Below are 14422 nucleotides of genomic sequence, written 5' to 3'. Positions count from 1 at the left end.
CGGACCACCAGGGAAGTCCCAGGCCTGACCTTTTTTTCAAAAAATTAAGAGATAAGAAAAGAAACTGAGGCAGCAGCTTGCCAAAACTGCCAGCAAATCAAGCCAAGTTACAAAGGCCATTAAGAGAACATGATGTGTTTATCTTCTAGTCTGAGGTTTCTGCTAAGTGCCAGTGGAAACAAATAGAGCAGGCAAAACTACAAAACTTGATGAAAAATGGTTTATTTACACTATTTGAGATCATACCAGTGGGTAAGCAATAGGCAGATATCATATCTAAGATGGTTTAGAGCTAAAGCCTCAATGTATTCCCTTCTAGTCAGACTCAAATCTTTCCGATTATAATTTTAGTCATTGTCCTTTATAAAAATTGTTCTGGTTCTTATTCCGTTTTTTAAAAACTGGGTAAAATCCACATAACATAAAATTTACCATTTTACCCACTTTTAAATGTACAGTTCAGTGGTTTTTAAATACATTCATAATATGCAACCATTACCACCATCTACTCCATAGTTCTTTCATCTTGTAAAACTGAAACTCTATACTTATTAATCAATAACTCTCCATTTCCCCCCTCCCTACAGCCCTGACAAAAATCATCTGACTTTCTGTCTTTATGATTTTGACTACTAAGTACCCCAGATAAGTGGGCTCAAATAGTAATTGTCTTTTTGTGATTGGCTTATTTCACTTAGAATAATGCCCTTGACATTCATCTATTTTGTAGTTAGAGCCAGAATTTCCTTCCTTTTCAAGGTTCAATAATATTCTATTGGATGGATTTAACACACTCTGTTCATTCATTCATCCATTGATGGACACTTACTGTTTCTTCCACATTTCAGCCATTGTGAGTAGCGCTGTTATGAATATAGGTGCAAAAATATCTCTTCAAGATACTGCTCTTGTGGGGAGTATAATTTGGGGGAAGTATATTTCCAGAAGTAGAATTGCTGGGTCATATGCAGGTCAGGAAGCAACAGTTGGAACTGGACATGGAACAACAGACTGGTTCCAAATAGGAAAAGGAGTACGTCAAGGCTGTATATTGTCACCCTGCTTATTTAACTTATATGCAGAGTACATTATGAGAAACGCTGGGCTGGAAGAAGCACAAGCTGGAATCAAGATTGCCAGGAGAAAAATCAATAACCTCAGATATGCAGATGACACCACCCTTATGGCAGAAAGTGAAGAGGAACTAAAAAGCCTCTTGATGAAAGTGAAAGAGGGGAGTGAAAAAGTTGGCTTAAAGCTCAACATTCAGAAAACAAAGATCATGGCATGTGGTCCCATCACTTCATGGGAAATAGATGGGGAAACAGTGTCAGACTTTTTTTTTGGGGCTCCAAAATCACTGCAGATGGTGACTGCAGCCATGAAATTAAAAGACACTTACTCCTTGGAAGAAAAGTTATGACCAACCTAGACAGCATATTGAAAAGCAGAGACATTACTTTGCCAAGAAAGGTCCGTCTGGTCAAGGCTATGGTTTTTCCACTGGTCAGGTATGGATGTGAGAGTTGGACTGTGAAGAAGGCTGAGCACCAAAGAATTGATGCTTTTGAACTGTGTGTTGGAGAAGACTCTTGAGAGTCCCTTGGACTGCAAGGAGATTCATCCAGTCCATTCTAAAGGAGATCAGCCCTGGGTATTCTTTGGAAGGAATGATGCTAAAGCTGAAACTCCAGTACTTTGGCCACTTCATGTGAAGAGTTGACTCATTGGAAAAGATTCTGATGCTGGGAGGGATTGGGGGCAGGAGGAGAAGGGGACGACAGAGGATGAGATGGCTGGATGGCATCACCGACTCGATGGATGTGAGTTTGAGTGAACTCCGGGAGTTGGTGATAGACAGGGAGGCCTGGCGTGCTGCGATTCATGGGGTTGCAAAGAGTCGGACATGACTGAGTGACTGAACTGAACTGATGGCAATTCTATTTTTAATTTTTTGAGGAATCAGCATACTACTTTCCACAGTGGCTGTACATTTCACACTTCCACTAACAGTGCACACGGGTTCCATTCTCTCCACATCCTCATCAAATATTTGTTATTTTCTGTCTTTTTAAAAACAGTAGCCATCCTAATGAGTATGGGGTGGTATCTCACTGTAGTTTTGATTTGCATTCCCCAAATGATTAGTGATGTTGAGCATCTTATGTGCTCATTGGCCATTTGTATATTATCCTTGGAAAAATGTGTATTCAAATTCTTTCTGCACTTTTTGAGTCAGGTTGTTTGTTTTCTGTTATGTTTTAGGAGTTCTCTATGTATTTTGGATATGAATTCCTTATCATACATAATTTGCAAATATTTTCTCCCATTCTATGAGTTGTCTTTTTTCTCTGTTGATAGTGTCTCTTGATACACAAGAGATTTTAATTTTCATGAATTTATTGCCCAAGTCTGTGTCAGTAAACCTTAAATATTTAGTATGATAACATTAATAGTACAAACCTACTGCTTTTTCCTTCCTGGTGTTCTGTGTACATTCAGTTCTTTGTTAGCCATTTAGTTAAAGAGGGATGTGGATCTGGAAGGAACTAACATAAATTATTCAATTTTCCTAATCTCTAGCACGGAGATGGCAATGGCACCCCACTGCAGTACTCTTGCCTGGAAAACCCCATGGATGGAGGAGCCTGGTAGGCTGCAGTCCATGGGGTCGCTAAGAGTCGGACACGACTGAGCGACTTCAATTTCGCTTTTCACTTTTCACTTTCATGCACTGGAGAAGGAAATGGCAATCCACTCCAGTGTTCTTGCCTGGAGAATCCCAGGGACGGGGGAGCCTGGTGGGCCGCCGTCTATGGGGTCGCAGAGTCAGACACGACTGAAGCGACCTAGCAGCAGTAGCAGCAATCTCTAGCAACCTTGGATAGATAAGCAATGCTGCTTATTTAATTTTGGAATTAAATAGAAATGGGTTCAGAAAGTAGCTCTGATGCTGACCAGCTGTGTGAGCGTAGATGAGTAATTTAAACTTGGTAACTCTTAGTTTCCTCAGCCAAAAAAAGAATATCTTGTAGTAATACTACAAGGAACAAATGCAATAAAATAATTATGTAAAGCAACAATCTCATTGTTTCCCTTGTCATTTTTTCCCATAGGGCAGAGACTTACTTACCACAGCATTTCCTGGTACCTAGGTTGTCTGCTTACAGTTTTAACAAACTGAACAATATTTTAAATGTATTTAATCATCACCAGATTTCACTGAGAAGTAGTAGTATATGAGATTATCTGGCTGCATCAAAGTAGCCTCTGTTTTGTATGCTGAAGGTTAAGCAGTATCACTGACTCGTTGCTATATTCTCTGTTAAAGAGAATGAGGAAGTGAACAATGCTCCTCAAAAACCTTCTCATGAGCCAAGAAACTGTGTTATGTTGCCTTTCTTAGCTAAAATGATTCATCTGGTCAAGGTTAAAGAAATAATTCCCTAACAGAAGCAAGAGTGAGGCCCCATAGTCACTGGTAGGAACTATAATGCAAATTAATTGCAAGTCCTTAAGAACTCTGTAATGCCAGACTGCTTGGAGAAAGCTTTCCACTGAAAGTGATGAAGTGATGTAGCCCAGGGACACTGAGTCAGTCTAAGTAGGTGAAGACAGAAGGGATGCTGAACACTGAACCCCAGGAGAGAGGCTTGGAAAACAGAGCTATGTCTTGTCCCATCCCTGAGGGTTAATCAGACAGGTCTGGAGGTTGAGAAGGTTCATCATGTGCTGCGAGAAAAATACATGAGTCTCCCTGGTTTTCAAGTTTACTTGGGTTAGGGGATTGGCTCAACCATGGGAAGAGAGTCAAAGGCTGACCAGAGAAGAAACACAGGCTTGTCTTAGCCATTGTCCCTTAGAACCTATGTTCTAAAATGAACTTGAGTCCCTGACCCAAATTTGCCTGTGGCCAGAGATTGTTTGTTACCTGAGAATTTTTTTTTTAAGTTAATACATCAGATCAGATCAGATCAGTTGCTCAGTCGTGTCCGACTCTTTGCAACCCCATGAATCGCAGCACGCCAGACCTCCCAGTCCATCACCAACTCCCGGAGTTCACTCAGACTCACATCCATCGAGTCAGTGATGCCATCCAGCCATCTCATCCTCTGTCGTCCCCTTCTCCTCCTGCCCCCATCCCTCCCAGCATCAGAGTCTTTTCCAATGAGTCAACTCTTTGCATGAGGTGGCCAAGTACTGGAGCTTTAGCTTTAGTATCATTCCTTACAAAGAAATCCCAGGGCTGATCTCCTTCAGAATGGACTGGTTGGATCTCCTTGCAGTCCAAGGGACTCTCAAGAGTCTTCTCCAACATCACAGTTCAAAGCATCAATTCTTCGGCACTCAGCCCTCTTCACAGTCCAACTCTCACATCCATATCTGACCAGTGGAAAAACCATAGCCTTGACTAGATGGACCTTTGTTGGCAAAGTAATGTCTCTGCTTTTGAATATGCTATCTAGGTTGGTCATAACTTTCCTTCCAAGGAGTAAGTGTCTTTTAATTTCATGGCTGCAGTCACCATCTGCAGTGATTTTGGAGCCCCAAAAAATAAAGTCTGACACTGTTTCCACTGTTTCCCCATCTATTTCCCATGAAGTGATGGGACCAGATGCCATGATCTTCCTTTTCTGAATGTTGAGCTTTAAGCCAACTTTTTCACTCTCCACTTTCACTTTCATCAAGAGGCTTTTTAGTTCCTCTTCACTTTCTGCCATAAGGGTTGTATCATCTGCATATCTGAGGTTATTGATATTTCTCCCAGAAATCTTGATTCCAGCTTGTGTTTCTTCCAGCCCAGCGTTTCTCATGATGTACTCTGCATATAAGTTAAATAAGCAGGGTGACAATATACAGCCTTGACGTACTCCTTTTCCTATTTGGAACCAGTCTGTTGTTCCATGTCCAGTTCTAACTGTTGCTTCCTGACCTGCATACAAATTTCTCAAGAGACAGATGAGGTGGTCTGGTATTCCCATCTCTTTCAGAATTTTCCATAGTTTAGTGTGATCCACACAGTCAAAGGCTTTAGCATAGTCAATAAAGTAGAAATAGATGCTTTTCTGGAACTCTCTTGCTTTTTCCATGATCCAGCGACCAGGAGCTGACTGTGGCTCAGACCATGAACTCCTTATTGCCAAATTCAGACTTAAATTGAAGAAAGTAGGGAAAACCACTAGACCATTCAGGTATGACCTAAATCAAATCCCTTATGATTATAATGGAAGGGAGAAATAGATTTAAGGGCCTAGATCTGATAGATAGAGTGCCTGATGAACTATGGAATGAGAATCGTGACATTGTACAGGAGACAGGGATCAAGACCATCCCCATGGAGAAGAAATGCAAAAAAGCAAAATGGCTGTCTGGGGAGGCCTTACAAATAGCTGTGAAAAGAAGAGAAGCGAAAAGCAAAGGAGAAAGGGAAAGATATAAACATCTGAATGCAGAGTTTCAAAGAATAGCAAGAAGAGATAAGAAAGCCTTCTTCAGCGATCAATGCAAAGAAATAGAGGAAAACAACAGAATGGGAAAGACTAGGGATCTCTTCAAAAAATCAGAGATACCAAAGGAACATTTCATGCAAAGATGGGCTCAATAAAGGACAGAAATGGTATGGACCTAACAGAAGCAGAAGATATTAAGAAGAGATGGCAAGAATACACAGAAGAACTGTACAAAAAAGATCTTCACGACCCAGATAATCACGATGGTGTGATCACTGACCTAGAGCCAGACATCCTGGAATGTGAAGTCAAGTGGCCCTTAGGAAGCATCACTACGAACAAAGCTAGTGGAGGTGATGGAATTCCAGTTGAGCTATTTCAAATCCTGAAAGATGATGCTGTGAAAGTGCTGCACTCGATATGCCAGCAAATTTGGAAAACTCAGCAGTGGCCACAGGACTGGAAAAGGTCAGTTTTCATTCCAATCCCAAAGAAAGGCAATGCCAAAGAATGCTCAAACTACCACACAATTGCACTCATCTCTGCTGCTAAGTTGCTTCAGTCGTGTTCGACTCTGTGCGACCCATAGACGGCAGCCCACCAGGCTTCCCGTCCCTGGGATTCTCCAGGCACTCATCTCACACGCTAGTAAAGTAATGCTCAAAATTCTCCAAGCCAGGCTTCAGCAATATGTGAACCGTGAACTTCCTGATGTTCAAGTTAATACATAGAAACTAATTAAGTAGAGTTGGAGACCAGCAGGGGGAGCACTCACACCCTGTGACCATTGCAGAGTCCAGCAGGAAGAAGAAAGACTCCTTGCCGGCAAAGGTCTCAGCTAATGAAAAGCCATAGATTCTGTTTACCATGGCCAACTCTCCCTCCCCAGTTTTATTTTTCCCTCTATAAAAACTTCTTCCCCTGCTGTAGGAGGACTTGCATGTGACTTGCCATGCTTGCACACACCAAACTGCAATTCTCTGCTGATCTCAAGTAAACCCATCTCTGCTGGAGAAATAACTGGCATGCTATTGATTTTGGTCAACAACATAAATCAGGCTATGTGGTCAGAGGCTAAGAGGAGGTAACAGGAAGGAGAAAGTAGTCTTGAAAAGTGGAATTACCAACCTATAAGGTATCATCTCCATGAGCATCAGGCTGTTTTCTGTGGCCATGTTTACCTTGTTTGAAAATGCAGCGAAGCCAAGAACCTGTAGGAGTTTAAAAAGAAAAGGCATGTGATCATCTAAATATTATGTCAAGCAGAGGTGCCCATAGTCTCTGGCAGGACAGGGCAATATATGGCAGTGCCTGTGCATGAAGGCTGGAGAAAGGCAGAGCCAGTTCAGTGGAGCAACAAATGCAAAAGTCCTTCCTAACTCTTTTGGTTCCCTGAGCTCTTTTTAGCAACATAACCAGAATGAAAAGCAACTGCACGTTTGACATATTATTAGTAATAGGAACAAATGGATGGCCTGGACTTCTCTTTCCTCACCAACTTTAAACATCTGGACCAAGTATAAACATGCTTTCAGGTATTAGCTGTACCAAGGCTTCAATTTAAAAGTTCTAAAATATAGGTACACTGTCTTAATATAAATAAGTCCTTTGGGGGATTGTTGACATGTATTGATAATCATTAATAACTGTCGATAAGGTAGCAGCATTTGATAGCACATACAAAAAAAATTGCTTTAGCAAAGCCATTACTTGCTTGCTTTTTCCTTTCTGTTCATTTCCTTCTGAAATGCCAAGTGTCCCTTCCTTTTCATCTAGAATGAAAACAGATCACCTAGAAGCTGTTACACCTTATAAAGATCTCACACCAGGGCAAATTAAAGCAGAGACAAAAGAAGTCAATGCCCCAGTTTTAAAATAATAATTATATAGTTGCTTTACCTTGTTCCCCCTGCTAACACATAAATCTTTTCCCAGCATCTACTCTAAGAGTTCAGCCAGATACTGAGCAGGATAGCAGTTGGTTTACTTGTGATACTCTGATCAGATGATGACCCCTAGGAAGTCTACAGATCAGAATGGAAGGAAGATCTGAACCAACAGAGAAGCTCTGTGATCTTTATATAGCTAAGGGATAAGTGTGGCAAGTGGCCAAGAAACTCTTTTATTCCCAGGGTAAAGGTTACTATTTCTCATAAAGGAAAACAGAGAAAATATGAAAAGTTTAAAAACAGAAATAAATCACCCAAAGACAACTACCAGTGATGCTGTTTTTGGTGTTTGCTATACAGCTTAAATATACACATATACAAATGCACACATATACATTAATTATGAATATACAGTATATACAATTTCTCATATCTGTGGAACTCTTGAGTTGTCAGGTTTTGTTATCTTTTTTAGCCTGGATCTCATATATTGCCTTGAAATTTTCCCTTAATATTTGAGACTACCATCTGAAGGACAGATTGCTGGGTATGTACAGTTTCCTCCAGCACATCTGAGCAGTTTCTGAGGGGGTGCTGTGAGCTTTTCACCACCTACACCACAGCAGCTCTCATCCTCTGTCCTGTACTTCCCTCATTTCCAGGGGAAACATGGAGGTCTTGTCTTTCTCCAATTTTAAATCTCTTCTATATAGCAGACAATGTTCCCTGTCATTTGACTTGACACGTGTGTAAGTAATGTTGTTTAGTCGCTAAGTTGTGTCCAACTCTTTTGCGACCCCATGGACTGTAGCCCGCCAGGCTCCTCTGTCCATGGGATTTCCCATGTAAGAATACTGGAGTGGGCTGCCATTCCCTTCTCCAGGAGATCTTCCCCACCCAGGGATTGAACCCACGTGTCCTGCACTGGCAGGCAGATCCTTTACCACTGAGCCATCAGGGAAGCATAGTAATGTATTGCAGGCTTCAATAACCTTCAAGTACAAATCAGGTCACGACAAAGTTTGATGCCTAAATTGCAATAATTCAAAGTGTCCACCAACATTTATGGCTGGAGCTCAGTTTATTCCCCCACTTCACTTCATGGTGCATCCTAATTATTTATAGCATTCCCCAAAGAAACATCTTAACTGTGGCTCACAAACCAATCCTCTACCCACTCACTTCTCTCCTTTCCTAATAACCCTGGTTAATGTTAACATTAAAGCCTTTGAGCTTGCTTAAAGGGACATCACTATGATCCCTGCTGCTGATGTCTCTTAAAAGAGGGTTGATTTGGGAAAATGTGGATAGACCTTAAGGGCATTATGATGGAGAGAGACAAATACTGCATGGAATCACTTATATGTGCAATCTAAAAAAAAAGAAAAAGAAAACAGTTGGACTCATACCAACAAAGAGCAGAAAAATGGTTGCCAGCGACTTGGGGGTGAGGGCATTAAGAAAGTTGAAGAAACAGTGCAAACTTTCAGCTATAGGATGAATAAGATCTAAGGATCTGACATAAAACATGGTGACTATTGTTGATAACATCGTTATATACTTAAAATTTGCTAAGAGAGAATATTCTCACGGGGTGGGGGGGTGGGCGGGGAAAGGATCAATACATGAGGTATGGATGTGTTAATTCACTAGATGGAAGAGATCCTTTCACAATGTATATGTATATCAAATCATCATGATTTACACGTCAAATATCTTACAATTTTATGCCTGAATAAAGCTGGAGAGAAAGAAGGACCTAGAAACAGAGACAGAGAGAGTGCACTGATGCCTGTGTCACAGATGCCATCTGCTGGTCACTCCAAAGCCTCAGCTTCCCAAGACGCAGGAGCTGGTCTGGGTTCCATGAGAAGGAGAGGTTGCCCCTGACTCCACTCCCCAAACTCCACCTGCACACTGTCCCTGGGTTCTAGGGCTCCACTATTTGTGTACAGTGTTTTGGAAGGTCTTCTGTAAAAGCAGCCATTCACCTTTGGCCTTTATTAACTGATAGCTTTTTAACTATTCCAAGGAAGAAAGAATGTACACCTACAAGAAGTAGACAACAGTTATGAGACAGAGCTTGTGTCAGTTTCCAAAGCAATTCCCATACTCTTTCAATCATGGAGAACGTGGATCTGGATTAGTTAGCATAGAATAGGTTATACTGTGGCAATACACAGACCACGGGATCTTAGTGCCCTAACACGTGAAAGTTATTTTTTCGCCCATGAGAAGTCTATTGTGGGTCAGTGTCTCTTCAGGGCAACTTCTTTGCAAACAGTGCCTTGGACATCCAGGCTAATTCCACTTGGAGACTCTATCATCTCAATGTATAGCCCCTACGATCACTACTGTAGGGGAAGAAAGAACACTGGGGACTCGTGCCTGTTTTCGTATGCTTTGGCCCCAAAGTCACATGGTCCTGCCTAACTACGAGGGCAGCTGGAAAATACAGGGGAGCGCACGGAGAATTCTAAATATCTCTGTCACAGAACACTTCTTAAAGGGAAAATAATTCTCATGGATGCCCAAAGATTCGGCAATCCTTGTTAAGAAATGCTGACTTTACAAACCTGAGCTTTATTTATGAAAATGGCTTTACTATTGTGAAAATGTTAAATATAACTGCACAAGATAAATTTTAAAAAGAAAATTTTTCTTTTTTTGGCCATGCTACATGGCTTGTGGGATCTTAGTTCCCCGGACCAGGGATTGAACCACCATCATCCATAGTGAGAGCAAGGAGTCCTGATCAGCAAACTGCCAGGGAAATCCCCGAGATTTCTTAAAAGAAATAAGAAATGTTATCATTTAGACAACATTTAAAAAAATATTCTCAAAAAGAAAAAAGAGCCATATTTATCCAGTGCTGCAATGGATAATGTGTCTCACTACGGACGGATCAGAAGATTCCAGGTTTGACTCCTGGCCAGCTCATAGTGCACATTTTGGGCTCCCCTGGTGGCTCAGGCAGTAAAGAATCTGCCTGCAATGCGGGAGACCTGGGTTTGATGCCTGTGTAGGGAAGATCCCCTAGAGAAGGGAATGGCAACCTACTCCAGTGTTCTTGCATGAGAAATCCCATGGACAGAGAAGCCTGGTGGGCTACTGTCCATGGGGCTGCAAAAGAATTGGACACGACTGAGTGACTAACACAACCAACCTGATCTAAAAAAACAAAAGATGTCCAAAAAACCTAGTACATATGCATAAGCACACACCTCCACCAGGAATGCTTCCTCCCTGAATCCAGCTCTGCCACTTAGTGACATGGATTCACTTAACATCTCATCTCCCTCAATTTCTTTATTGTAGCAGAATAAGAGTGAAAGGAGGCTGAATAAGAGTGTGATTGCTACTATATTAAAATAGAAATGAAACCTCTACCTAGAAGAACACAGAAATTCACCTGAGCATAGGTCTGTTACATATTTGTTTGAAAGAAGAAGATGTGAATAACTGAAAGTACAGAAATATCGATTGTAGTTGACTTTGGATAGTGCAGCTATAGGAATTTCTTTTCCTCCATTTGTTTCTTCTTTATTTAAAAAAAAAAAAAATTGCTAGGATTCCCTGATAGTCCATCCAGTGGTTAGGACTATATGCTTCCACTCCTAGGGGCCCACGTTTGACCCCTGGTAGGGGCACTCCAGTACTCTTGCCTGGAAAATCCCATGGACGGAGGAGCCTGGCAGGCTGCAGTCCTTGGGGTCTCGAAGAGTCAGACACGACTGAGAGACTCCACTTTCACTTTTCACTTTCATGCATTGGAGAAGGAAATGGCAACCCACTCCAGTGTTCTTGCCTGGAGAATCCCAGGGACGGGGGAGCCTGGTGGGCTGCCGTCTATGGGGTCGCACAGAGTCGGACACGACTGAAGCGACCTAGCAGCAGCAGCAGCAGCCACAGGGGAACTAAGATCCCACAAGCTGTGTAGCAGGGCCCCCCCAAAATGGATAGAATGAGCCTGTATTACTATCACAAGAGGGAATAAAAACCTATTTTTCAAATAGTATGAAAAAGATGTAACAGATAAAAATCCTTTAAAAAGTAAGCATGTTTAAAAAATATAAGCTAGCATTTAAAATTAAATGTATATATTCAGCTTTGTTATGAATCAGCATATGTTTTAAAAATATTATTTTTACACTTCTCCTATGAACATTTTCCTTCCTAGGTTGCTTGCTTTTTGTTTTATTTTAAATGACCTGAGCCATGAGTTAGGAGTATAAAACACCTACCAAAAAAAACCCCACTTACACCAATGGACAGATCATCTAGACAGAAAATTAATAAGGAAATACAACCCTTAAATGACACATTCAGTTCAGTTCAGTTCAGTTGCTCAGTTGTGTCCGACTCTTTGCAACCCGATGAATCGCAGCACGCCAGGTCTCCCTGTCCATCACCAACTCCCGGAGTTCACTCAGACTCACGTTCATTGAGTCAGTGATGCCATCCAGCCATCTCATCCTCTGTCATCCCCTTCACCTCCTGCTCCCAATCCCTCCCAGCATCAGAGTCTTTTCCAATGAGTCAACTCTTCGCATGAAGTGGCCAAAGTACTGGAGTTTCAGCTTTAGCATCATTCCTTCCAAAGAACACTCAGGACTGATCTCCTTCAGAATGGACTGGTTGGATCTCCTTGCAGTCTAAGGGACTCTCAAGAGTCTTCTCCAACACCACAGTTCAAAAGCATCAATTCTTCGGTGCTCAGCTTTCTTCACAGTCCAACTCTCACATCCATACATGACCACTGGAAAAACCATAGCCTTAGACCAGATAGATTTAATTGATATTTACAGGACATTCCATCTGAAAGCAGCAGTATACATGTTCTTCTGAAGTGCACACAGAACATTCTCCAGGATAGACCACATTTTGGGTCACAAATCAAGCCTTGGTAATTTAAGAAAACTGAAATCATATCAAGCATCTTCTCATCACAACACTATGAGATTAGAAATTAATCACAGGGGGAAAAAACTGTAAAGAACAGGAACACATGGAGGCTACACAATATGCTACTAAATAACCAATTAATCACTGAAGAAAGCAAAGAGGAAATAAAAATACCTAGAAACAAATGATAATAGAAACACAATGATTCAAAACCTAAGGGATGCAACAAAATCGGACACCTAAAGCAACTAGAGAAAGAAGAAAACCCAAAGAAAACCCAAAGTTGATAGAAAGGAAGAAGTCATAAAGATTAGAGCAGAAATCAATGAAATAGAGATGAAGAAAACATCAATGAAACTAAAAGTTCTCGAAGAGTTAAACAAAACCTTTGGCCAGACTTATCAAGACAAAAAACAGAAATGGCTCAAATCAATACAATTATAAATGAAAAAGAGAAGTTACAACTGACACCACAGAAATACAAAGGATCATAAGAGACTACTACAAGCAACTATATGCCAATAAAATGGACAATCTAGAAGAAATGGACAAATTCTTAGAAAAGAACAAACTTCAAAGACTGAACCAGGAAGAAACAGAAAATGTGAACAGACCAATCACAAGTGATGAAATTGAAACTGATTAAAAATCTTCAAGCAGAACTTCCCTGGTGGTGCAATGGATAAAAATCCACCTGGCAACGCAGGGGCCGGCCACGGGTTTGATCCCTGTTCTGGTAAGGTTTCGCATGCCGTGGAACAACGAAGCCCATGCACTGCAATGACTGCTCCCAGGTGCCACAGCTAGTGGGCCCAGGTGCTGCAACCACTGGAGGCTGTGGGCCTAGCCCGTGCTCTGCAACAAGAGAAGTCACCACAATGAAAAACCCCACACACTGCAAAGAAAAGCCGTCCCTGCTCACTGCAACCAGAGAAAGCCCATGCAAAAGCAATGAAGACCCAGTGCAGCCAAGAAAAAAATCTTTCAACAAACAAAAGTTCAGGACCATACAGTTTCATAATTCTACCAAGCATTTAGAGAAGAGTTAACACTTATCCTTTCAAAAAAATGCAGAGGGAGGAACATTGCCAAGCTCATTCTATGAGGCCACCATCACTCTGATATAAAAACCAAACACAGATATCTCACACACAATATTATGCAATATTACTGATGATCGTGGAAAAAGCAAGAGAATTTCAGAAAAACATCTACTTCTGCTTCATTGACTACACTAAAGCCTTTGATTGTGTGGATCACAACAAACTGTGGAAAAGTCTTCAAGAAATGGGAATACCAGACGACCTTACCTGCCTCCTGAGAAACCTGTATGCAGGTAAAGAAGCAACACTTAGAACCAGATATGGAACAACAGACTGGTTCAAAATTGGGAAAGGAGTATGTCAAGGCTGTATATTTTCACCCTGCTTATTTAACTTACATCATGAGTACATCATGAGAAACACTGGGCTGGATGAAGCACAAGCTGGAATCAAAATTGCCGGGAGAAATATCAATAACCTCAGATATGCAGATGACACCACCCTTATGGCAGAAAGTGAAGAGCTAAAGAGCCTCTTGATGAAAGTGAAAGAGGAGAGTGAAAAAGTTGGCTTAAAACTCAACATTCAGAAAACTAAGATCAGGGCATCTGGTCCCATCATTTCATGGCAAATAGATGGGGAAACAATGGAAACAGTGACAGATTCTATTTTCTTGGGCTCCAAAATCACTGCAGATGGTGACTGCAGCCATGAAATTAAAAGATGCTTTGTCCTTGGAAGAAAAGCTATGACAAACCTAGAAAGCATATTCAAAACCAGAGACATTACTTTGCCAACAAAGGTCCGTCTAGTCAAAGCTATGCGTTTTCCAGTAGTCATGTATGGATGTGAGAGTTGGACCATATAGAAGGCTGAGCACCAAGGAATTGATGCTTTTGAACTGTGGTGTTGGAGAAGACTCTTGAGAGTCCCTAGGACTGTGAGGAGATCAAACCAGTCAGTCCTAAAGGAAATCAATCGTAAACAGTCATTGGAAGGGCTGATGCTGAAGCTGAAGTTCCAATACTTTGGCCACCTGATTCGAAGGAAGAGTTGAATCATTAGAAAAGACCTTGATGCTGGGAAAGATTGAAGACAGGAGGAGAAGGGAATGACAGAGGATGAGATGGTTGTA

The 14422-nt window shown here is 41.4% G+C and overlaps 1 protein-coding gene across 6 annotated transcripts in view; it reads right to left on the bottom strand.

Moving 5' to 3' along the window:
- The window catches only part of SLC26A8 (solute carrier family 26 member 8), an 89712-nt gene that overhangs the window by 29913 nt on the left and 45377 nt on the right, over positions 1-14422 (bottom strand). For all 6 annotated transcript variants that reach the window (XM_025270972.3, XM_006050388.4, XM_025270978.3 and 3 more), the window contains one exon: positions 6579-6661. In XM_025270972.3, the coding sequence (XP_025126757.3) occupies positions 6579-6661 (83 nt within the window). The remainder of the gene's footprint in view (positions 1-6578; positions 6662-14422) is intronic.

Source organism: Bubalus bubalis, chromosome 2 (assembly GCF_019923935.1).
Source record: "Bubalus bubalis isolate 160015118507 breed Murrah chromosome 2, NDDB_SH_1, whole genome shotgun sequence".
Classification (NCBI taxonomy): Eukaryota; Metazoa; Chordata; class Mammalia; order Artiodactyla; family Bovidae; genus Bubalus; species Bubalus bubalis.
The sequence above is the reverse complement of the archived record's forward strand: the minus strand, read 5'-3'. Positions and strand labels throughout refer to the sequence as shown.